This window comes from Panthera leo, chromosome B4 (assembly GCF_018350215.1).
Source record: "Panthera leo isolate Ple1 chromosome B4, P.leo_Ple1_pat1.1, whole genome shotgun sequence".
Classification (NCBI taxonomy): Eukaryota; Metazoa; Chordata; class Mammalia; order Carnivora; family Felidae; genus Panthera; species Panthera leo.
This window is the reverse complement of record NC_056685.1, coordinates 113829713-113856096: the sequence shown is the minus strand read 5'-3', so window position 1 is coordinate 113856096 and position 26384 is coordinate 113829713. Positions and strand designations below refer to the sequence as shown.

The following is a 26384-nucleotide window of genomic DNA, read 5'->3' as shown; positions in this document are numbered from 1 at the left end:
GGATGTATGTTTAACTGTATGAGAAATTCCGAAACCTTTTCCCAAAATGGCTGTACCATTTTATACTTCTACTGGGAATGTTTCATTGCTTCATATCCTTGCTAGTATTTGGTGTTGTCGGTCCTTTAATTTTAGCTATTTATTGAATATGAAATGGGGTCTTATTGTGGGTTTAATTTGCGTTTCTTCACTGTGGAGTGTCTGTTAAATTATTTCACCTATTAAAAAATTTTTCCCCATTGGGTCTTTTTATTACTGATTTGTAGGAGTTCTTTATATATGCAAAGTTCTTATTCTTTGCCAGATAGCCAGTGAGTTAACCAAATAGATTATCAAGACTTCCTAACAGCTTTTTGTTTTGTTTTGTTTTGTTTTTTGTTTTTTGGTGATGTCTTTCAGTGAAAAGTTTTAAATTTTGCTTGAATTCAATTTGCCATTTATTTTTATTTTATGTTTAATGTTTTGTGTCATTTCGAAAAAACCTCTGCCTATTCCCAGGGTTTATGAAGAATTCTCTTATGTTTTCTTCTGGAAGTTTTACAGTTTTAGTTTTTACATTTAGGTCTAGGATCTATGTTGAACTTATTTTTGTGAGAGGTCTGAGATGGAGTCCAGGATCACCTTTTTTCCTGTACATCATTAAGTTGTTCTGGTACCATTTGTGGATAAAACTTTTTTCTTCCAATGAGTGGCCTTTGGTGCCTTTGTCAAAAGCAGTTTACCTAATATATGTGAGTTTATTTGTGGGCTTTATTCTGTTTTATTAGTCTATGTGTCTATTATGATATCCAGACATCAATACCGTCCTATTTTGATTTTTGTATCTTCTTGGTATAGGTATTGATATCAGGCTGTATCAGCCCTCCAACTTAATTCTTTTTCAAGGTTGTCTTGGTTAAGTTCATTGCTTTTTACATATAAATTTTAGTATTAACTTGTCCATTTCTACAAATAAAATTATTGAGTTTTGATTGGAATTTCAGTGAGTCTCTAGTTCACTTTGGGAGAGAATTAATGTTTTAACAATACTGAGTCTTCTAATCTGTGAACATAGTATATTTCTAATAATTATGTCTTCTTTAATATCTCTGGTCAACATTTTGTTGTTTTTAAAATAGGGATCTTGAATATCTGTTGCTAAATTTAATCCTAAAAACTTTGTTTTTCAATTTTATTGCAAATGGAATTGTTTTTTAAATATAAATTTGTGATCATTTGTGGCTAGCATAAACATACAATTGAGTCTTATCTATTGACTAGCCTTGTTAAGTTTGCATTTTTGTTTTCTAGAGTTTTTAGAATTTTCCAAGTGGACAGTCTTGATATATGTGAATTAGCAACAGTTATCCTTTTTTTTTTTTCTTCAGTATGTAGGTCTCTGATGTTTTTTATTTTTTCTTGACTTACTGCTAGCCAACACCTCCAGTGAACATTTGAATGTAAAAAGATAGTAGATATCCTTGATAGGAAAGTAGATTCCTTTCCAGCCTTGAGCAGGAAACATGAAATACTTCATTGTTAATTTTGAAATTAGCTGTAGGTTTTTTGTGGATTCCTTTATCAGATTGAGCACATTTCTGTATATACTAGTTTTCTTAAATTTTTTTATTAACTTTTTTCTGCATCTATTGTCATGATCATATGTTTTTTCTCCTGTATTCTGTTAATATGGTGAATTTTATTGATTGCTTTTTAAATATTAAATAACTTTGCTTTCCTGGGATAAATCCCACTTGATCATCCTGTATTATTCTTTTTATATATTACTCTATTTGACTTGATAATACTTTGTTTAAAATTTTCTTTGCATTCATGAGGACTACTGGTTTGCAGTGTTCTTTGGAATCATGGTTATGTTGGTCTTAAAAATAAATTGATAGTATTCCCTCTTCCCCTCCTTTCTTAAAGAGTTTGTATGTGATGAGTATTATTTATTTGTTAAATGTTTGATTGAGTTCACCAATGAACCAACTGGCCTGAAGTTCTCTCTGGGTTGCTTCTTAATTTGGAGTTCAATTTATTTAATAGATACAGGGCTATTATTGTTTTCTAACATTTTAGTTGAGTCAGTTTTGGTAATTTGTGTTTTTGAAGGAATTCATCCATTTCATCTAAACTTAAATTTATTGGTATAATGTTCATAGTATCATTATACTTTTTAAGGTCTGTAGGGTCTATAGTGATGTCTTATTATTCTTAATAGCAGTAATTGGTATTCTCTTTTTCTTGATCAGTCTAATTTGGGGTTTGTCAATTTTCTAAAAGAATCTTATAATTTGATTTTGTCACTTTTGTGTTTAATTTATACCTCATCTTCTCTTTAGTAGTTTCTTCCTTAGATTTTGGGTTTAGTTTGCTCTTCTCTTTATAGTTTTTTAATGTGAAACCTTCCCTGTGAATGTTTACCTTTTGTAGTATCTGTTTCATTTTCTCAGTTCCTCACCCTCTTTGTATTTTGTCAATGCCAGATGTCAGGCTTCTGCAGATGGTAGTTACATGTCTTAGTCTAGTAAAATCAGTATAGTATGACAGTTTTTTAACAGATGGAGTAAATTACCTTGAGGAAGATTGTCTTTTTTCTATTTTGCACTAAGTGCTTAATGGGCTTATGAAAGCTCTGAGTATAAGGATGGATTAGTTGAGAAGATATTAGAATCTAAAATATTAATTTATGTATGAAATTCCAAATGTCCTTGGTGGCAGAGAGGGTATGTGCTTCCAGACATAACCTAAATAGTGATTAAAGCTGCAAAGATGAGCTATCTTTTGTTCACTACGAAGATAGAATTAATCTCTTAGCTTGCTCTTGATGTTGATGCTTGGATTGGGTCTTGCTACAAGATCTACAATGGACACAAAACTCACTAGAATTATGATGGGTAAAAACCAGTTCCACCCCATTCATCTGGATGTCTTATGGGAGGGCTTGTGACCAGTCACATTTCAGTAGACTTTGCCTTTAAATGTTAAGTAGGCCACTGTGAGTTGACAGACTTGATCTGTAACAAGGGTATGAAGAGTTTTGACTCTCAGTCCTACAGATGGAAGCTGAGAGCCTGGGAAAGGTACCCTTCAGGAAAATGAAATAAAACCCATCAGACTGATGATAATTAAGTTGTTTGACACCTTCATGGTTTTGTCTTTGGAAGTGATGATGAAAGATTTCTTGTTTTCACATCCAGTAGAGTGGATCCTGATGCTTTGAATTTGAGGATGTAGAGGTACATTAGATACCTTAAATGGCATTCCTTCTCACACCAGTGCACAGATATTTGGGGAGCACATCTGATCCTTCATATCACCCATTGAGTAGTTTGTCTTCTCTGGAACCCAGTCATCAGTCCATGAAGATCACCTCTGAGTTAGTTCTTATTCTCCTTCCCGAGGTCCCTATGGGCCCAGTGTTTCTTTCTATTTCTAATGGGTTCAGTGTAAATGCGCCCATTTCTAGTCTATGTTCTAATAATATATGGTTCAGAACTCTCTCAGAGACTTCTATCTCATTTTAAGGTAGGGAAACCTTTTAATATTAAAGGGTTTTTTTTGCCTATATACTTTATGGAAATGTTTTTTATGTGGAGTCTTGCATTTCTACTGTACTACATAGGAAAAAAAGGGCCAAGGAAACACATCTGGGATTTGACTAAACCTTATCTCTGATCCCAGGGCTCAACCCAAAGAACAGGGTAAAGTTTTCCCTTTCCCAAGGCCCACCTACACCTATGTATCTAATTCTCTTTCCAGCTCTCATCTTTTGATGTATTTTCATTACTGTACAGTTAATATTTTTTCTAATCTCCTTTGAGATTTTTTTTTTTTTGATGCATGGGGTTATTTAGAAGTATATTGGGTTAGTTAAAAGTATATTGTTTACTTTCCAAATATTTGGAGATTTTCTAGATAGCTTACACTTATTGACTTCTAATTTAATTCCATTGCGAACAGAGAACATACTCGATAAAATTCAGCTCTTCAAACTATCTTATTTATGACCCAGTGTATGGCTTATCTTGGTTAATTTTTCATGTGCGCATATATGTATTCTGTGTTAGATAAAGTGTTTTATAACTATCAAATCAAGGTGGTTGATAATGTTTAAAAAAATTCTTTTTGTTTGAGTATAGTTGACAGACAATGTTACATTAGTTTAGGGTGCACAGCGTAGTGATTTAACATCTCTGTATGTTATAGTGTGTTCACCAAAATGGTAGCTACCATCTGTCACCAGACAACATTATTATAGTACCATTGGCTGTGTTCCCTATACTGTACTTTTTGTTCCCTTGACTTATTCATTCCAAGTAAAGTTGTTTAACCTTCTGTATCTTTGCCATTTTCCCCCCTCTGGTTGTTCTGTCAATTTCTGAGAAGGAGTGTTAAAGTTTCCAACTGTGATTGTGGATTTATTACTTTAGTACCCTTTTTAAAAATAAAGTTTTATAGTGACCATGAAAGCCTTTATTTCTGTTTTGCCTTCTTTAGTTTACATAATCTTATGATTTTATAATAATTATTTATGGGGAAGTTAAGTAGCATAGTAATATATATCAAGTCCTAATTTATGGTTGCTTGATAGGAATTATAACTATATTAAAAAGGTAAAATAATATTAATGTAATGACTTTTCTGATTGTTTTTAAATTTATTTATTTATTTATTTAATTTATTTAGAGAGTGTGAACAGGAGTGGGATAAAGGGAGAGGGAGAAAGAGAATCTTAAGGAGGCTCCATGCCCAGCACGGAGCCTGATGTGGGCACGATCTCATGACCAACCATGAGATCATGACCTGAGCTGAAATCAACAGTCTGTCACTTAATCGACTGAGCCACCCAGGTGCCCCAGTGTAATGACTTGTGTTTATACCTTTGAAAATCGGTGAGGTGCAGTATCCTATGAATGCACCCAACTCCCATCTTTTCTAGCCACTTAGAAAGTAAAAGTAAGTTTCTGGGACTAAAAGTTGAAAATTTTCAAAGTGTAAATATTCTGGTATTGTATGAATACCCAACTCCACAAATATGTGGCTAGTACATCTTTTAACAACCTCTCTTTAGCATATTATTGAATTTATGCTGATTATAAAGCATCAGAAATAGTATGTATTCAAGAAATATTACTTTGCATCCAGTTTCATTTTCACTTTTAAAATGGTTTATCTTTAATGTGTTTTTCTTTTAGTGCATAATTTCATTGAATTTGGTTCATAATTCATAATTTTATCAAAACAATAGAAGTTTTTAACTTTCTTGAAGCTATATTTCCATTTCCTTATTCTTACAGCTTTTTCATTCAGGTGTAGCAAATTTATGTTAAGGGACAAATGATAACAAGTCTCTTGAATAATCTGTTAGGCTCTAGGATTAAAGTAAATCTTTTTTCTCTGTGCTTGAAATGAAATTTGCTTTATTTTTTTCTGGGTTAATCATGTTTTGAAGTTTAATACCTAAAAGACAACATAATGTGTTGTATATTTTCAAGGAATGAGGCAAAATTCTCTATATGCTTGAGGGCTAACACAGTGAGTAGATTCTTTAAGGTACCCGAAAAACTTTTCTGGCTGTTGTAGATTAGAGGGTGTGCTATATGTTAGAAGGTCTGCTATATGTACAGTTTGGGGGGGCATCTATTGCAATAGATAAGACTGGATTAAGTCAGGAGACTTGTTAGGTAGTCTTAGCTTTACCACTAACTTATTTGACTCAAAGAAAATCATCTCTGTTACATGATCAGATCATATTTAAGGTTTTTTCAGTTGTGTGGTTTTATGACATTAATTTATTCTTTTTTATTCTGAGCTACACAAGGAAGTTTCAAAACTCAATAATTATTAATTTTTCATGGTAAATTATGCATCGTTTAAAAAGTTGTTTCTTAAATGTCTAGAGTATCCAGTACAAAGTTGGAACTACAGAAAAAATCTGAAGCTCTTGAAAATATTAAGCAAATGCTTACCAAGCAAGAGGAAGAAAAAAAAATCCTTGAACAAGAAATTGAAAATTTAAGTCAAGATGCAAAGATGCAGCACAAGGAATTGAATAACAAAATTCAAACAGCAGCAGCAGAACTGCAACAATCGAAGATGGAGAAAGAAACTCTAATGACAGAGCTTTCTGCGGCCAAAGAGAATTTATCAAAAGTTTCTGATTCTTTGAAGAACTCCAAAAGTGAATTTGAAAAGGAAAACCAGAAAGGAAAAGCTGCTATATTAGATTTGGTTAGTTGTTTATGTTTACTTGGTTAGGTAGAAATGATTTTTATTTAAAACGTACTTTTGTTTCTGCTTAAGTCACTGATGACTTTTTATCCTACATTTAAATGATTTTAATTCTTGCGAGGAAATGAACTGGGATTGCTTAACCTGAGAAAAAGATATTGGTGTTTGTGAGTATAATTTTCCAGAGGCCCAGGAAACTTTCAGTTGAATAAACAGTTTTTCTTTATTGCTGGTATGATGCTAGATTTGGGAGACTGCCTCCTGTTTGTCCTCAGAGAAATTTTCACAGAGAATATAGCTGCTGGTTCAGACATTATTCACTTGCCTAAAAACCAGAAAAGGATCAGAAAGATCGTGACTTTTAATTCTGGCACTGTAAACTTTCTTCTTCTCGACTGAATATTCTAAATCTCTAGATAATACCATGCCTTGGAGATACCATAAAACACATTTAAACTATATGGAAAAAAAGTCACACAGTCTCAGGAAATTCTTAATGGGGAGTGTATTCTTAGAAATACTTTAACCCAGAATAACAGAGTAGCAGCAAAGGTAAAATTCTTTTGTTCTCAGTGTGAAGATCAGTGAAAGTGTTTAGTAGCACAAAAGATATATGGTATTAGTATGTTACTTTTATGTTTCTTTCTGTTTGGAGAAATCATCTCCTACATATACATCTTCCCTCTTAAGTTATATGTGATTATTCCTTATTTATTCTTTTAATGCTTTCTTTCACAAAAATTTCCTTTTTTCCATTTTCTTAAGGATTGTTATACTTTTAAAATAGCATGCCAAGTTAATTATAATTAATTATGTGATATAAAATGTGGATTCCAGAGAATTCCAGAGTATTCTGCTGATGGTTGATGATAGAAGTTCTTAACCTTTTCCTGTCCCTCTACCCTTATTGCTGTAATATTTGCCAGTTTTATAACTGAAATGGATGATTCTATCCCATTCTAAACCATCAGTGATTCTGGTTTATTTCTATGTGTGGATCTTACTAAGTGTATAAATCAGAGTTCTTAAAGCTACTACAAGTATCTTCTGCATAATGTAGTTTTTTGTTTGTTTGTTTGTTTGTTTGTTTTAGGAAAAAACTTGCAAAGAATTAAAGCATCAGCTTCAAGTACAGACAGAAAATGCACTTAAGGAACAGAATGAACTGAAAAAGTCACTTGAAAAGGAGAAGCAAGTAAGATTTTCTTTTTCTGTAACATAAAATAGGTAAAGAATAATAAGTTCTATATTTACAAAATATTTTCACACTGATACTTAAATCAAAGGAGGTTTATTTCTCTGAAACATAATGGATCACAAAAAAATAGTATAAAATTGACATTTGCGTTCTACCTACTACTAAAAAGATTTAAGCTAGTTCATAATAAAAGACCCAAAATAAAGGATTATAATTAATAAAGTTAATTGAATCAACTTACTATAGAGTTAGATAACTTAGATTTGGGTACATTATTTATGATTGAAAAAATAGATAGGCTTTCAATAGAAATAACATTTTAAGGGCTCTTTATTTCATGGACATGTATATTTAATGGTATGTTAATGGTTGTATAACAACAGATTCTTTTATGGTTAATGCTTTTATTGCTGTCCATCAAAAACAAACCAGCAAATGAGTAAATAAATGGGTATAATATACAGCTGTTATTCTCTGAAGACCTACCTCTTGTGGTTAGAACCCAGGTATATAGTTTTTCTAGAGCTATGATTTGATAAAAGCAGCAAAACCTAGTCCTGAGAAATCTTTAATGTGATTATAGTCTGGTTGTTGATGGAAAGAAGACACCTGTGTTTTAGATGCCAGCCTTTAGGTGGAAAAATTATGGTGACTTATTACCCGAGCTCTGAGTCCAGATTGTCCAGATTTCTATCCTGCCTGTGCCATTTGCTCGTTATGCTGACTTGCCTTGCTTTAGGCACATTACTTAATTTCTCTGTGTTCCTGTTTCCTCAGCAGTAAAATGGGGCTAATAAGAGAATCTGTGCCATAGGATTATTATAAGAGATGAATGGGTTAATATATTTCAAAGTCCGTAGAACACTTAACAAAATAAGCAAATAAAAGCTCAAATGTTAGCTGTCAGTTTCTCATTGGTTATCATATTATAATCATCATTATTGTTACACTACCTGTCTTCTGTTTTGCACAAAAATACTTCCCTTTGTGCTGGAGATGAGCTGAAGCAACCATATGTAGCAGTGAAACTTTTCAAAATTAACTTTGAATATAGTCAAATGCTCAAATTAGGTTCATAATATGCATAAAACATGAAAACATGACTTTGGCTGGAAGGGTGGGAGATCATAGTGGTTCACACTGACCACAGAGGAACCTCAGTGTGACTTTTTATAATACCTAATTTTGAACAGAAATAGATCCTAGTAGACTGTAAAAACAAAGTAATAGCACAATATGCCCCAGATCTCTAAATAAGGAAACTATTGAATGGTATAGTTTAGTGTCATCAGACAGATACTAAACATACTTGCGAAAAATGATTTTAGTTTTATCATAGTTCATATGGAGCTGTTCTTTTTGGTTAACCATGGCCATCAGACTAAGTTAGCATTTTGAGAATATTCTCGAAAGTCAGTAGACATTCTAGCAGTCTAAAGATTGATGTTGATATTCCTATTTCCTATGATACAAGGTAATAGCAGTTTCGCTCATTTACAAGCTCTATCCAAATATATATTTACAAGTTAGAAAGGAAGGTAAGATTAAACAAATATTGACGATTAATCCAGCATGTCATCTAATAGCAAATAGTCTCAGTTATGAAAGCTCCGTGAGGGTAGGGATTTTTTTTTTTTTTTTTTTTTGGTTTACTGTTGATCTCCTATGGCCATCAGGGGAGTGGTGGTTTCTACCTGAGTAGTGCTTGGTGTGTAGTAGGTACTAAATGTGTCTTCATGGAATGAATGCTAAACAGATTTTATTTTCTTTAGACTTCTCATCAGTTGAATTTGGAACTCAGTTCAATGCAGGGACAAGTGGCACAGGCCCAGAATACTTTAAAACAAAAGGAAAAAGAAGAACAGCAACTTCAGGGGAACATAAATGAGCTAAAGCAATTGACTGAACAGAAGAAAAAGCAAATTGAAGCACTCCAAGGAGAAATTAAAATTGCTGTTTCACAGAAGGTAGTAATATGATATGTGTTTACTTTCTATGGGAAGACAGTCTTTGCAGTTAAGATAATATAACACAGATGAGTTGCAACAAGGAAAAATTTACATGTGCTCACAATTTTTTAAAGTATTTTCTAATGTATAAAAGCACTTAAATATGTAATTAAATAATATAAGTCTGGATTTCCATTCACTATAACCACATTTTTAGATAATGTTTGTTTAAAATTCTAGTACTAATGATTTGATAGACATAAATAACAACATTTAATGAGATGGGAGTAATTTATATAACCTCTCTAGTGTATTAGAAAATTTTAAAGGAATTTAAAAATAAATTATCCTAACCAAGGGAAGATAAGAGCAAAAACCACAAAATGGTATGCATTTAAAAAATTAAGGAATGTAGGTTTCATATAGTTATAACTGTTTGATATTTTAAGTTACATCTTTAATGGTTTCCATTTCTAAACTATTCTAATTTTTTATTAAGTATCTATTTTTTTATTCTTAAGTATGTTTTAATACTTGTCCACACCAAGAGTTGACAAAGTTGTATTATACTTAATATTTGAACAAAAAGCTTTTCCCTACTGTTGGTATGTGCATATCAGTTGGTCCATGGAAAAGAGAAAAGTGAAATCTCTATTATGTAGAACAAAGTATGTCATATCATTAAGAGTTGGCTATCATATTACTAGAGAAAATAAAATTAACCTTGCAAATAGGTAATTTATGTTGACCACTGTTTTTATAACCATTATTAATGCCACTTTACAAAAGAGTAATTTTCTAATAAACAAGAGTAGACAAATTTGCCTGTGCATTTTTGGTGTTACATATAATCCTAAGTCAGGATGTAATTATCACAGTACATATTTTGTTGTACGATTTGATGTCTTGAGGTCATTCTTTTCTCCCAAATCTATTAGCCTCATATTCAGGTATTCCCCACATCTTCATTTTTATAGCATCATAACTTCATGAATTAAAAAAAAAAAAAGCCCAACTATTTTTAACACAATTTCTCTTGAATTATTCATTACAATATGATTTCTTTTAGATTTATGATTAATGTATGTGCCCATACTTTGTATGACTTTACTAGTTGACACCATAAGAATTATGAGATTTAAAGGAAATGTTTTTATTGATAGTTGTCTTAGTTTGGGTTGCTATAACAAAAATACCATAGACTAGGTCGCTTAAACAGTAAATGTTTATTTCTCACAGTTCTGTAGGCTGGGCAGTCCAATATAAAGACACTGGCGTATCCAGTGATATGAAGACCCATTTCCTGGCTTGTAGGTAGATGCTTTTTGCTGTAGCCTCATAAGGCTGAAAGAGAGATTATCTCTCTTGTGTTTCTTCTTGTAAGGGTACTAATCCCATGTATGAGGGCTAATGACCTAAAGGTCCTACCTCCAGGAGCACCTGGGGGCTCAGTCACTTAAGCATCCGCCTCTTGATTTCAGCTCAGGAAACCATGATCTCATGGTTCATAAGTCTGAGCACCACTTCTGGCTCTGCACTGACGGTGTGGAGCTTGCTTGGGATTCTCTCTCCCTTTGTCTGTCCCTCCCCCATCTGCATGTGTGTGCACTCGCATGCGCACGCTCTCTCTCTGTCTCTCAAAATAAATAAATAAACTTTAAAATATTTTTTTAAAAAAAGTCCTATTTCCAAATATTATCACATTGTGGATCTAGGCTTCAACATGAACTTTTGGGGAGACACAAGCATTCAGCCATGGATATAGTTAATTTATGTTAGTGTATGGATGCTAAAATAAGGAGCACACTTTTTAAATTGGGGGGAATTTTGAATGGATAGCCAGTCGCTATAAATTAGACTTTAAATTTAGAGTAACTAGGTGCCCCTGGGTGGCTTAGTCAGTTGAACATCTGACTCTTGATTTCAGCTCAGGTCATGATCTCACGATTCATGAGATCGAGCCCCATGTTGGGCTCTGCACTTCCAGTGCAGTGCTTGGGATTCTCTTTCCTTTCTCTCTACCCCTCCACTGCTTGTTCTTTTTCTCTCTCAAAATAAATAAAACTTAAACAAATAAATTTAGAGTAACTGGAGAATCACTGAAAGGCAAGTATGGTCTGGTTTTATTGAGAAGCAGTGTAGCATGGAAAGGACATATGTTGTAGCTAGTCAGATCTGAGTTTAAGTTTCATGTGACACACCTTAGGGTTATGGCCACAGGGAAGTGGTTATCTTTCCGAGATAAATGAAATAGAATCATAGAGTTCTTGTAAAGATTGAGAAAATGTATTTAAAATGCCTACTACTGTGCCCAGTGCAGTACGGAAGCAAAGTGGTTCTTGGCTATTAAGTGGAAATATAGCAAACTATGATCTAAGTGTGTCAGTGTGCATGGTCGGCTATGCAGCGATGGTCTGTGACAGTTAATCACTGGCCCACAGTGAAATAGGAAAAAAAAAGATAATGTTTAAGTGGGTGTAAATATGTGTGTGTGTACACTTACATAATACGTGGCTACACACACACACACACTTTGGAAATGATTGTTTGAGAGCCAAAGATCAAGAATTCTGCAAGTAGGTTATAAGTCATTGGCCCCTGCACCAACTTTATTTGGAATCTGTTATGGGAATTCAGAATGAATAAGATATAGCCCCCAACTCTCAATCAGTTTGTAATTTAATGAGGAAGTAGATATGTAAAGAGAAAAAAAAAAAACCCTAATGTATAAAGGAGAATGAAACCAGAACTTAAACAGAAATAGAAAAATTAGAACTTAATGGAAATTTTGACTGGCTTTCTAAGGAACTAGCATTTGCACTGGGCCTTTGAAGATGATTATAATTGTGAAAGCTTAAACAAGAGGAATTTAGATATTTAAAGGAGATAAAACAATATTAGCAAAGTTTGCAAGACTTAGAAAATGTTGTTATAGAAGGTTAGCTGTTGGAGTACATGATAAATGAAGAAGTGAGGGGAGAATAAGGTGAATAAGGGAGAATAAGAATCAGGTGAAGTCAGATCACAGTAGATGTATAGTTGTTTCCATTTTACAATTTTAATATTGGAATATTAAAGACTTTTAAGAAGGGAGGAGTGTGATCAGACCTGTTTTAGAGCAAAAACTGGTCGGTTTGTGAAGGATGAATTGTAAATGACTGACCCTCCTGTATCCTTCTTTGGAAGTTTGGGTGTATGTCTGTTAAAGCAATTATCAAACTGCTGCATTGGTCTGGTTTTGTTTTTGTTTTAAATTGACTTCTCCACTAATAGATTTGAGTTTCTCAAAGTCAGAGAACTGTGTGTTTTGACAAATAAGCCATTGATAATTTTTTTAAATGAATGAATCAGCCTGTCAGAGTAAAGATAATGAAAGCCCAAGTATGAACCCAAAGGGCTTTTATGGTCATTACTGAGACTTTGCAGAGGGCTTAGTTGAGAGCCATGAAGGTGATGAAAGGGAAAGAAAACTAGATTTGTGGGGAGGAAAAAAAAAAGAAAAAAATAGTATTCTATAAAAGAAAATATATAAGTGCAGTATAGTCTTCAAGATGAAGAAAGACGTACAGGAATTCTTCATCATGAAGAATCTAAATTGGAGGGAATGAAAAGGAGGTGACATGGGGTGTTCTGAGATAACATACAGGGAGATCAAACCCCCTTTCCTCCATTGGCAGTTAGCACACCTCCTGTCAACCTACCTCCTAACTCTCTTGAATCCATTCCCTTTTCTCATTTCCCACTGTCACAGTCTTAGTCCAGGCCATTTTGTTCTCTTTTTTTTTTTTTTTTTAACATTTATTTATTTTTGAGACAGAGCATGAACGGGGGAGGGGCAGAGAGAGAGGGAGACACAGAATCGGAAGCAGGCTCCAGGCTCCGAGCCATCAGCCCAGAGCCCGACGCGGGGCTCGAACTCACGGACCGTGAGATCGTGACCTGAGCTGAAGTCGGATGCTCAACCGACTGAGCCACCCAGGCGCCCCAAGTCATTTTGTTCTCTTAACCAGGCTATTATAAGAGCTTCTTAAGAGTCATTCCAGGCTTTTCCACCTCCAATCTATTTGCCATTCATTCCCTTAAGAAATATTACTAGGCACCTATATTATGCCATGGCACAGTTTCGGGTTCTGGAGATATAGTCATGAACAGATAAGGAACCTGTTCTTGTGGAACTTACACTTTCCTGGGAAAGAAACTAAACAGGGTGATGGGAAAGACAGTGATGGGACTGAGTCCTGCTAAGTGTTGGGTGACCAAAGAAGCTTCCCTGAAGAGATTTGAGCTTAAAAGACAAGAGCTGTCCATACAAAGGTCCAAGGGGACAACTAGTGCAAAGACCTTAAGCTATGACAAACTTGGTATTTTCTAAAAACAGAAGACCAATGTAGGTTAAGTGTGGTGGGAAAGAGGAAGAGTAATATGAAATGAACTCAGAGAAGTAAATAAGGGCCAAAGCATATGCATGAAGATTTATAGATTAGAAGGTAACAGAGAATAATATACTTTGTTCTAAGGATAATTAGAATCGATTGGAGAATTTTGAGCGAAAATGGTGCAGTCTAACTACAGAGAGATAAAGGAGCAAGCAGAGAAGACATTGAAAAATGGTTGCAATAGTCCAGACAGTACATGATGATAGAATGAATTAAAGTGTTAGAAGTGGATGATTTGAAAATCTATTTTGGAAGTTTGGGTCATCAGGACTTGCTGATAGATTAGATGATGAGAGGTGATGGAAAGAGGAATCAAGAATAACTCTACAGGGGCATGTGGGTGGCTCAGTTGGTTGGGCGGCCAACTTTGGCCCAGGTCATGATCTCGTGGCCTGTAGGTTCGAGCCCGCATCGGGCTCTGTGCTGACAGCTCAGAGCCTGGAGGCTGCTTCGGATTCTGTGTTTCCCTCGCTCTCTGCCCCTCCCCCACTCACACTCTGTCTCTCTTTTTCTCTCTCTCAAAAATAAATCAACCTTAAAAAAAAAAGAACTCTACATTTGTGGCTTGTGCAAGTGGATAGATGACCATATTTATTGGAGGAAAGAAGCTTTTTGATGAGCAGCCTTGCTGTCAGGAATCAAGAGTTCTGCTTGAGATAGATCTCTGTCAGTCACTGAGGTGGAGAGGTCAGGGAAGTACTCAGTTATAATGAGCCCAGAGTTCAGGCAGAGAGATCGGGGCTAGAGACACAAATTCTGGAGTCAGTTGTCAATAAATGATATTTAAAGCCATAGTTGAGTATAGTTGAGATCTTCTAGAGAAAGAGAGAGACTGTATATGGAATAAAAGAAGGTCAGAACCCTGGCATCCTACAATATTGAGAGGTTAAACAGAAGAAGAGGAGGTTGTAAAAAAATTTAAGAAGGAATCACCAATGAGATAGGTGCCCTGGAAACCAGGTTGAAGAATGTTTCTAGGAGGGAACATCATCAACTGTTTCAAGTACTGCTGGGAGGTGAAGTCAGCTGTGGACAAGGACATGAATAGTGGGTTTTGGAACAAGGGGGTCACTGGTCATTTAAAAAGAAGTTGCATTGAGGTAGTGTATTTATTTTAAAAGCCAGTGCTTATTTTCATACTCTGCACACATATATTTTAATTATGTCATAATTTGTGTGTATCTTCTGAGTCTTCGTAAAGACTAAAGACAAGTTTAGCGTTTAGAGGAGTCAGATCTTTGCAAGATTTCTTTTTCTGCCTTGTTGTTAATAAACACGATCTTGTAGAAATGTCCTAAGTTATTCTAGAATTTCAGGGAGTAGAAATGATGAATGCAGTAATGACTTTTTTATTTCTTTCCTATAGAAATTTCCCTTAGTTCAACCTTAAATTATATCATCTTCTAAAGCATCTAGCACTGTATCTTCCTTCAGAATGTGGTTATTACTCTCAGTCTCCTGAGACATTGATACTTGGGACTATCCAGTGAAATGCTTTTTTCTGTATGTAATGCTTTTTCATTTTTTGGTTTTTAAATTGGGACTTGTTGGATTTTGTATTTTGTAAATCTCTGAAGTTTTTTAGGGCATAAATACAGTTCAATTTGTTCTCAGGGATCTTCTTGTGTGGATTTCATTTTGTATTTGTAACTGGTTTGTGATATGCATACTGTTCTAAATAACTATTGTGTGTTCCAGACAGAGCTTGAGAATAAATTACAGCAGCAGTCAATACAAGCAGCCCAGGAACTTGCAGCAGAGAAAGAGAAAATGTCAGTGTTACAAAATACCTATGAAAAAAGTCAGGAAAATCTAAAACAGCTTCAATCTGATTTCTATGGGAAGGAATCTGAACTTCTTGCCACAAGGCAAGATCTTAAGGTATAGTAAAATATATCATAAAAATATTAGGAAGTTGTTTATAGGCATTCATTAAAAGGTTGATTTGAGACCAGATAGACAAGGTAATGTTAGTATTTGTGGAATATCATGCTTGTTTTCTATTAAATTATTATTTTTGGAGTAATATGCTTTTTAATAATGAAATTGTTTTATATTATAACAAAATATGATATATGTTAAATATGGGCATTTAAAAATAACAACCATAAGAGTAAAATTATTTGGAAATATACTAATTGCTACATTATTAGCTTATCTAAAGCTGTCTTCTTATAAATGTAAAAAGATAACTTTGACTTTAGTTTTTATGTTGGTCAGCTTCCCAAGACTACCAGAATGTTTAATGATTAAAATTAGGAGATTATAGCTCAAAGTAAACTTAACCTTAATCTAATTATCTAAACACTTTTGGGATGAGCACTGGGTGTTGTATGGAAACCAATTTGACAATAAATTTCATATATTAAAAAAAATAATAATTATCTAAACATATATTGTTTGTTCTTGACAAATCTATTTGATTAATGTATCATGTTTATTAAAATGAAGAATATGGAAAAAAGATAAATTTTATGCAGTGTTATTAAAGTATGAGTTCCCTAAGATAAATGGAACGTTTGTGTTCTTTCCCACAAGATTCAGCTAGTTCTTTTTTTTTTTCTTTTCTTTCTTTCTTTCTTTCTTTTTTTTTTTTTTTGTCATCATGAAATGTTATGCTTTTTGTTCCTTTCCTTTCTGGTTTCTTTTAATTTGTTAATTTAAATTACATTATTGAAGAATTTTGTTGAAAATCACAGGATATTTTTAGACAACATAAATATACTGTGTCTATATTTTATCATAGGCTGTTATAAGGAAGGCTTTCTGAAGGAGGTGGGACTTGAACAGGTGCTCAAGGATATATAGAATTTGAATATATAGAGAGTCCTGAGGAAGGTCATTTCACTCAGGGGCACATTTGAGAAAAGGTACTGCAGGGAACGAACAAAGGCAGGAGACAGTTACCAGTTGCTAGCATGCTGGTTTGTGTTTGGAGGATAAATTTGGAAAGGTTGGGATCAAATTGTGAGGTTTCTTAGATGCGGAGCAAAGATGATTGGAATAAAATGAAGAAGGAATAAAATGAAGAAGACAGTACTTTGGACAACTTAACCAGGAAGAGGTTTATAGATAGCTTGGATTGGACCCGGGGAAACAAGACATAGGAAGATTAGTGAAGAGGCTGTCTCCCTTCCTCCACAAATTCCATTAATCAAGGTGTGAATTGACTAGAACTGGGCTTAAAGTTCAGGAGGATGGAGCAGAAGAGATTAATGAGAGAGACAGGATGAAACAGGAGGGCTGGATGCAGACAGGCTGCAAGGGCACTGAGGGGACTAGGGGTCACTAATGATTTGACAAAGAAATAGGAAACTTGGGTCAAAAAATTTTCATGGTGCCCAGTTGTTATAAGAAAAAAAATACCACCTGACATTTAGAAAATGTCTTATTTGCTATGCTCCCTTAGTAGCTTTAAATTCTTTTTCTTTTTTTCTTTCTTTTTTTTTTTTCCTTTAGAACACTATTAAAAGTCAGGGAAGGTCTGTGGAAGAGTTTGGGCTTTATTGTAAAAGCAGTAGGGAACCACAGAAAAGATTTGCTCAGATCTGTAGGTTGGGCCAGTGACTGGCTGAGAGTAAGGAGTGGATCTTGGAGCAACAGGGCTGAGTGTAGAGACCAGAGAGGAGACGGCACTTGGTCCAGGTGCACACGATGGCGGTGTGGGCAGTAACAGTAAGGATGGGGAATATGGATGGATTAGAAGGGTGTTTAGCTGATCAAGGAGATGAAACTTAATGATTGATTGTACAAGTCCTATAGAAATCACACTTTTTTTTCATACAGATGTATTATTTACCCAAGAGCATTACATGGTGACAGGACTTAGATCTTTGATCAATATTCTTTCATTAAGCCAACAATGGTTTTTATTATGCTCGAAAGCTATGTTGTATACTAATAATTTTATACATGAAAACAAATCAAAGGCATGGAGGAAAAAGAGAAGGGCAGGGAGTCAAGCCTGCTGAGGAGTTTTCCAATTGTTAAGAGGCATGGCTAGGTCCTCTATTCCAAAGCCTCCTTTTGCAGACAAGACTGAGTGAGGCCTGGCGTGGTTTGTGACAGACCCAGAATTGCACAATAACAGAACCATGATTAGACCTCAGTTCTTGTGATTCACAGCCCTTTACTCTTTTATCATCACTAGGATTTTTAAATATGAAATAGAATATTGCTAAATTCTATTATTAATGTTTCCAAAATGAGAAGTATCTGAACTACTTAGGAAGCTAAAAAAAAAAAAAAAAAAAAGATGAAGAAGTAAATTCCTCGAGAACTTGAAATGATATTTATGGACCAGAATAAGAGATGGTTATCAGCCATTATTTTTCTTTTGCTTCAGTGATGAATGATCTTGTTGCATGTGAGAGAGAAGGAGAGAGGTTGAGAACTTTGTAGCATGACACGTACCTAAGTCAAGGCTGCCATCTGTGGGCTGACATTGTACATCTAGATACCAGTAGAATGGAAAACAGGCTGGTCTGATCCATGCTTTTAGCCCCATCTGCTGGATTATTTATGAAATACTTACGTTTGTTGACTGTATATTGCAAAACGGCTGTGCTGTGTGCTATTCTTTGCTGTCGAAGAAAGGTAGAAGTGGAATGTAACTGTACATTTTGCACCCTGAGTAAAGTGAAAATTCTAGGATAATAAGTTTAGAATTAAATATAAATCTTTATACTATTCCTTATATCACTTAATCAGACATCAAGAAAATAATAAACATTTTAAAAGTTTATTTTGAAAGAAGAGTAAAATTGTGGAGCAGACAAAAAACAATAGCTACCAGAAAACACTGCAGAAATTTCTTTTTTAGCTACACTGCTGTAATTCGATTGTGGTATTCAGGGTCAAGATTGGTAGTTGATCTACTCAGGGATTCGCTTGTTCCAGTGGGAGTCAATGGGTTAAAGATAGGCCCACAAAACTGTTGAATGGGAGACGGGAGTTCCCCAAAGGAAGATATGCTGAGTAGGTGAAAATAAAATGGCCTATAACAAGAAAGATAAAAGGAATATTTAAAATACATGGCAGTGTATCACTGAATGGCATTGACAAATATTCAGAGACAAGGTAGAGCAGTATGTCAGCATAGCCCAGATTTTGAGCTTGACTTTAACGATTTAGTCATTGGGTCTTGGGAGTTAAAATTTTATTGAGTATTATTTAAACCATGGGCAGTTTGGAATTCTTGTGGTCAGAGATTGGGGGAGCTGTTAATTTCAGGCTCTAGCAAGCCTTGGTGTTCTTTAGTATTAGATCAGGACCTCTGTTACCTAATAATAATTGCTATAGACCATATGGGCTAGGTTTTGTCAAATTTTATTATCTTTATTTGAAATCACTCTCACCCTTTGTGATGCTTATGTCAGTTCCCACATGTACCATGGAGCCTTACATAAACACATTTCAGGGAAAGTTCTCGCACTCACTGTTTTTCTGTGCGTTTGGCATTATAGCAAGTGCTCTTCTGCTACGTACAGCTTCCATTTTATGTGGTGGTTCTGTTTTTCGGGCTACATAGCCAGCTTCTTTAAGTTAAGGACTGTCTTTTACCTTACCAGTATACTCAGTTAATGGCTAACAGCTTGGTTAGTAAAGGACTAGATGACTTTAGGATTCTTTAAAAAGAAGCCTTGGGATTTTTAGTGTTCTCTAGAAGCCACTGGAAATCAAACTTCATTGATATCAGAAAGACTTCAGAACTGGGTTTATTTGTAAGGAATACACTGTCTCTTTAGGGAACCTTGAGAAACCCTTTAAATACAGTCTTCATTTAAAAAGTATTCATTTATTTCTTTTCCAATGGTTGCTTACTATAGTCAAGCCTAGCCAGCAGGGATCCTTCCCAAATTAGATCTTCTCCCTCCTTTTCAAAGGAACTGTATCTCCAGAATAAGAAAGAGAACGTCTTCCAAATGGTGGAAGAGTATCATGGAGTTCATTTCCTTCCCTTCTGATTCTTTGCAGTTGCAACTGAGAGTGGCAAGGTCCCTGCCAGTTTCCACTACTCACCTGTTACCATATCTACCCCAGTCTGAAATCTAAGGGGCCTAAAAGCTTGCCCTTTTCATAAGCTTTGGCTTCTCAAAATATCTGGGCTTTAGAACAGTCAGTAACTGTGGACAGTGTTAACTGACGACACTGTTTCTGCCACATCGATGGGAAGTGAAGAGGATGGGGTGAAGGCCTTCTCAGAAACAGAACCCCATGTATCTGGTGGACTTTCTTCTTTTGGTTCACTTGATCAGGTTTGCAGATGTGAAATACAGTTGTTGGTTTTTGTTTTTTGTTTTTTTCCCAAGACAAAGACTATTTATTGAGGATTTCAGCATGTCAAGGGACATATATGTATATATTTTCGCATATTGCAAGTGTGTTCGATATGATCCCTTTTTATTTGATAGTCCTTAATATCACTTAGCTAGTAGTACTTACTATTTCTAGAGGTTTTGGAATTGCTTCAGTTTTATTAAATATTTTACACTAAAATGTTTTTCGTAGGCAAGAGAGTTAATGGTCTAGTGTCCTTTCTCTTTTACATGATCTTACTAAAGGGCATAACAAGCTATCCTTTTATAGTATATTGCTTTCTACTATACTTACACTGTTATGTTTCTGTTGACATTTGCTAAAAACAACAAAAAAAGACATACAATAATTTGGGGAAATTGGTTTTTTGTTTGTTTGTTTGTTTTTTGTAAGTCTGTAGAAGAGAAGCTTTCTCTAGCACAGGAGGACTTGATTTCAAACAGAAATCAAATTGGAAACCAAAATAAATTAATTCAAGAACTGAAGAGTTCCACGGCTACGTTGGAGCAGGATTTAGCAAAGAAAGAGCAACAGTTGAAGGAGCAGTGTAAAACGCTTCAAGATATTAAAAAAGAAAAGGTATTTCATTTTCTGACTGAATCTAGAATCTGAGAGTTGCGGTATCTTTAGAAATCATCTAGTCAAACCTCTTCTCCGATATGGGCATCACTTTACTTCAATAGCTCTCCTTAGATGGACTTCTAGTTTCTGATACAACACCGTGGTAATTGGAATGTTAATGCCGGGAAGTACTTCTTAACAGCCCCCTTGTCATTTCTACTCATTTTTCTTACTGCTCTTTTTAGTTTTATAAACAACTCTTTTTCACATTGTAGACCCCTGGTTATTTAGAAACAGGTATCGTAGCTCCACCACTATTATATAACATTCTTTAGATGTGTGAATGAGATTAAAAGATCTAGAAATACTTCTTATGCTTATAATTCTTTTTTTTAATTATTATTATTACTTTTCTTTTTTTTTTTTTTTTTTTTTTTTAGCAATTTCTACACCCAACATGGGGCTTAAACTCACAACCCCCAGATCGAAAGTCTCATGCTGTTCCAACTGAGCCAGCCAGGCTCCTCTTATTCTTACAGTTCTTAAAATTTAGAGCCAGCTTTTTCTTAGGGAAATGGGAGTGTATTTTACATAAATTATGCTGAGTTATACGGTTGAAAGCCTTGGGACCTGGGTCACTCAGTTGGTTAAGCGTCTGACTCTTGATTTTGGCTCAGGGCATGATTTCCCTGTTTGTGAGCTTGAGCCCCGTGATGCTAACAGTGCAGAGCCTGCTTGGGATTCTCTCTCTCCCTCTCTCTCTGCCCTTTCCCCATTCTCGTTCTCTCTCTCTCTCTCTCTCTCTCTCTTTCTCTCTCAAAATAAATAAAAGTAAACTTAAAAAAAATAAAGTTAAAGCCTTGTATTATAAGACCACTATGTTTAAAAGTTAAGATGCTATATGAAAGAGAAATTCAGATTCTAGGAAGCACTTTATTTTTGGTTTCATGGTTGAAATATATTTCCATTAGCTGATAAGATAATATTCTGAAGTATACAATTCCAGAAGTTTGTGGTGTATCTTAATTGTGCAATTCCTGAAAGTCTCTTTAGTTAAAAAAATTAAGGGATATTTTTGTGGGGAGGTAGAGGTATTGAAGCTGGTATGATATTCATGATTTGTGTCTTGGATTTAGAAAATTCTGAGAGTTTCATAGGCCTTTGTTGCAAGGGCTTTAGCTCAGTCAGAACGGTTGTAATTTTGACTATATCTCTAATAGATTATTTCACTTCTCCAAACCTTTATTCTCTAAACCTTTGTTGCTTATCACATGAGGATTAAAAAGAGCTATTTATATTTAGTATTGATATTAAATTAGGTAATATGTCACACTACTAGCTAGGCACCTTAAATAAAGGCATTGATAGTAATAATAGTAATAAGGATAATAGCGTTAAGAATAAGAATGATAGGCTAAATTTTATAGTGTTCTTTCCTTGCTTAGACACTACTTATTTCACAGTATTAACAGTAACTAATGCTTATGAAGATCTTATTAGTTGTTCACATTGTGTAAATAAGGACACAGAGGCAAGTGAAGGTAAGTAGTTTGCTCACGTTAACTTAGGTAGAAAGGGGCAGAGACCATGTCATGCCTAGTAGCAGTTATTCTCATGACATTAGTTTTAAGCTAAGTATTTACTTAAAATTATTTTTAAATTATTTTTCTACAGTCACTGAAAGAAAAAGAACTAGTAAATGAAAAGTCTAAATTGGCAGAGATAGAGGAAATTAAGTGTAGACAGGAAAAAGAAATTGCTAAATTGAGTGAAGAACTCAAGTCCCACAAGCAAGAAAGCATAAAGGTATGTGAAGATAATCATTGTCCCTCCTTCTATCCTGTATTATTGTCATTTAAATAAAAAATATGTGTATATATCTTACTGAGAATCTACTATGTGCTAGACGCAGTTTTGTTGTTTTGACAAATACTCTTGCTCTCATCCCTGTGTTGTGTGTTATCCATATACATGTGTTGAAACTATGTTCCTTTTGTTTGCAGATTAGTGAATAAAGCAAAGTAGGTCTAAAAGTTTAGATTTGTTGAGATGATAATCAACAGAGCTGTTGATTTAGAAAATTGTGCCTATGTTGGGGCGCCTGGGTGGCTCAGTCGGTTAAGTGTCCGACTTCGGCTCAGGTCTTGATCTCAGGGTTCATGGGTTTGAGCCCCGCCTCGGGCTCTGTGCTGACAGCTCAGAGCCTGGAGCTACTTTGGATTCTGTGTCCCTGCCTCTCTCTGCCCCTCCCCCACTCGTGCTCTGTCTCTCTCTGTCTCTCCAAAAATAAATGTTAAAAAAAATTAAAGAAAATTATGCCTATGTTTAGAATTAAGATTTTCAGGGGATTCTGTTGTTTCAGTTGTTTTTCTTCCTAAAATCTTTTAATACTCTGTTCGGAACATTTTTCCTGTCATAAGTATACCTAGGGTGCCAGCTGAAGAAACTAATTGTCTATCATTTGCTTTGTAAAAATGTTATTCATTTTCTCAAAGGTTAGATTCTCTCTTGAATGCTCTCAATAACACCTTTTATGTCTATCAGTATACTTCCCATTTTGTTTTATAACTTATTACCTCTTTATGTTATTATATTCTTACACACTGTGACTTCCTTAAAGCAGGTAATGTATATAACCTTTATCTGCATCCTTAAAACCTAACACAGTGTGTGATGCCTCAGTGGTGACCAATAAATGCTTGCTAAGTGAGAAAAGGGAAAATAAGGGATAGAGGTTCTTCACATAATTTCATCAAAACGTGCATGTAAAGTGTCACTTGAGTTTAAATGATTGTTGAGCAGGAAGTAAATAATCTTGCATCTTTTTAACCAGTTGTTTGAAATACTGAACTTTAGGAATCTCATAAGAGAAGAGGCTAAAACTCTTTTATATTGTTAGGATAAGTTGTATAAATTTCAGCTACATTTTGAAATAGTCACTGTAAAGGATGATTTAGTTCCGGCCTTTTTCAATAGGAGGTAACAAATCTCAAGGATGCCAAACAGCTTTTGATTCAGCAGAAACTCGAGCTTCAAGGGAAAGTAGATTCCCTGAAGGCAACCCTTGACCAGGAGAAGAGAAACCAGCAAATGCTAAAAGAGCAGGTGAAAAAGGAAGAAGATGAACTAAAGAAAGAGTTTACTGAGAAGGAGGCTAAACTGGTCAGTAAGTTAATGGTGGGGAGTGTGTTTTGTAACTGATTTTGTAAGTCAATCCAGTAAGAGAGGATTTTTCTACTTGGAAGTTAGGATTTAAGTGCTCTTACCTAGCATTTTACTTTTTGATTGAGAAAGGAGATCTGATTTGTTTAAATAGCTGATATGTGATTGGAAATATTTTAGTCTGTAATTATATTTTGGTTTAGAGAAGTGAAAATTCAATGAAACATAATTCATAAAAAATAAACACACTTTTAGTGCCAGGAAAACAAACAAATCCACAGCTATGTAGATTGAGGTAAATGGCGTGAATGCGGATGATGTTAAACTCATTTGTTTGGTCAAGTGAGTGTTGATAAGGGAGAACGGAAACTTCAGTGTGGAATTTTGATGACCAAAGTCTACTTTTCCTTCCCTAAATTGTGCATGCCAAAATGGGAAGCATCTGGCTTTCCTCTGTTGAATTAAGTCCAAATATCCCCACATAACTTGAGGGCTGAATGTTTTAGTTGAAGGTTTGTGATTTCAAGTTCACACAGTGAGTTGAATGGCTTGGAATTGGTTTTTTGGCAGGTTGATAGAAGAAAAGGTACATGTGGATTTTGAGACTGAAAATGCCAGCTTTGTGTCCAGGGCACCTTGCTATCCCTAACTATGTGTTCTTCCCCTGTTCTAGTGAGGAAAACGAAAACCTCAAATTGCTGTATGTTAGTGGTTCTTCTTAGAGGCTTGCTGACTCTCATTTCAGCATTATGGCCTTTGAGCCAGTTCAGATTACACAGATGTTTGTGGAATCAATTTTATTAGTATGACATGAATACATTCTCCTGCCTTCTTTCCTGAAGAAGTAGTATTACTTATGTTGCCAGTATTTTAAGTTCAATAGCTAACTGAAATTTATTTTGCATTACTTTAGGAATAGGTTTTTTCCTCACTGTTCTTCCTTTTCTCAGCATTCCGAAATAAAAGAAAAAGAAATAGGAATGAAGAAGCATGAAGAAAATGAAGCTAAACTTACCATGCAGATTACAGCATTAAATGAAAACTTGGGCACTGTAAAGAAGGAGTGGCAGTCTAGTCAACGTAGAGTCAGCGAGCTCGAGAAACAGACGGATGACTTACGGGGTGAAATTGCAGTATTAGAAGCCACAGTTCAGAATAATCAGGATGAAAGGAGAGCACTACTAGAAAGGTGATTGATGTCTCGTAAAATTAGTGTGTTTCCATTCTAAGTGACAAGAAGATTGTCTTTTTCCACATTTTTTAAAATAGAAGAGTCTTGAGAAGAGTACATTGGTCCCGCAGGTATTTATGCAGCCATTTAAAAACTAACTCTTAAAACAATCAGATAGTTGAAATTAAAGTATTATATTTGAGGTTACAAAGTAGTTTCTTATCTCTGTTCTAGAAGGATCTTTGATAATTTTTTTTAAAAAATTAATGATTGCTTTGCAATCTGTTCTAGATGTCTTAAAGGAGAAGGTGAAATAGAAAAGCTTCAAACCAAAGTACTAGAATTGCAAAGAAAGCTGGATAATACGACCGCAGCGGTGCAGGAGCTGGGCAGAGAAAATCAATCCCTTCAAGTAAGTCATCTGGTAATGTGAGGCTGTTTTTCAGTCTAGAGTTAACTCTTAGTGAAAAGCATATTTGCAATCTTTTTTGTTTTTTGTTTTTTGTTTTGAGAGAGAGAGAACCTGAGTAAGGGAGGGGCCGGTGAGGGGGGGGGGGCGGAGACAGGATCCCAAGCAGGCTCCACGCCATCAGCGCAGAGCCCGACATGGAGTTGATCTCACAGATGGCAAGAACATGACCTGAGCCAAAACCAAGTGTCGGATGTTTAACCACCTGAGCCACCCAGGCACCCCAGCGTATTTTAAATCTTTAAAAAAAATCTCCTGTATTTAATAAATAACTTTTGAATGGTTGCTGTCTGTATAGCAATATTGTAAGTGTTATGGATAGTTGAATAAAAGTGATAAAGAATTAATCTGAGAGATCCCAGGGATCAGTTAGAAAGCCTTGTCATTCACGAATTGGCAGCTCTGGGAAAATTGAGAAACATCAAGGAATAGACGAGCTGCTATGTGTTAAAGAAGTGATCTGAACATGTGCTCAGGGTACTTAGGAAGGATTGATCATTAGGGTTAGAAGATTAGGAAATCACCAAAGATTAGAAATTGCCGGTGCCTTTGACGGTAAAAATTTGACTTAATTTGTCATTCAGACTTAAGAGTGTAGCAGCTTTTGACAATGGAAGCCAACCAAAGTATTTCTGATTTTTAAAATTTTATCCCATGGTGCCTATAAGTCTAAATTTTGAGAAACTTGGGCACCAAATAAGAAATTATCCATCATTCTTTAAAATGTTGAGTATTATAATCTATGCACACACCCCCCTTTTTTTTTTTTTGATAGATCAAACACACGCAAGCGTTAAATAGGAAGTGGGCGGAAGACAATGAAGTACAAAACTGCATGGCCTGTGGGAAAGGCTTTTCAGTAACAGTGAGACGGGTAAATGATTTTGTTCATATTGCTGTGGTT

At 34.9% G+C, this 26384-nt stretch overlaps 1 protein-coding gene across 3 annotated transcripts in view; it reads left to right on the top strand.

Moving 5' to 3' along the window:
* EEA1 (early endosome antigen 1) overlaps positions 1–26384 on the top strand; it is a 114240-nt gene that overhangs the window by 83555 nt on the left and 4301 nt on the right. For all 3 annotated transcript variants that reach the window (XM_042947350.1, XM_042947352.1, XM_042947351.1), the window contains 10 exons: positions 5886–6216; positions 7310–7411; positions 9187–9381; positions 15498–15680; positions 20511–20696; positions 22353–22484; positions 23655–23840; positions 24791–25029; positions 25303–25423; positions 26256–26354. In XM_042947350.1, coding sequence (XP_042803284.1) covers positions 5886–6216; positions 7310–7411; positions 9187–9381; positions 15498–15680; positions 20511–20696; positions 22353–22484; positions 23655–23840; positions 24791–25029; positions 25303–25423; positions 26256–26354 — 1774 coding nt within the window. The remainder of the gene's footprint in view (positions 1–5885; positions 6217–7309; positions 7412–9186; positions 9382–15497; positions 15681–20510; positions 20697–22352; positions 22485–23654; positions 23841–24790; positions 25030–25302; positions 25424–26255; positions 26355–26384) is intronic.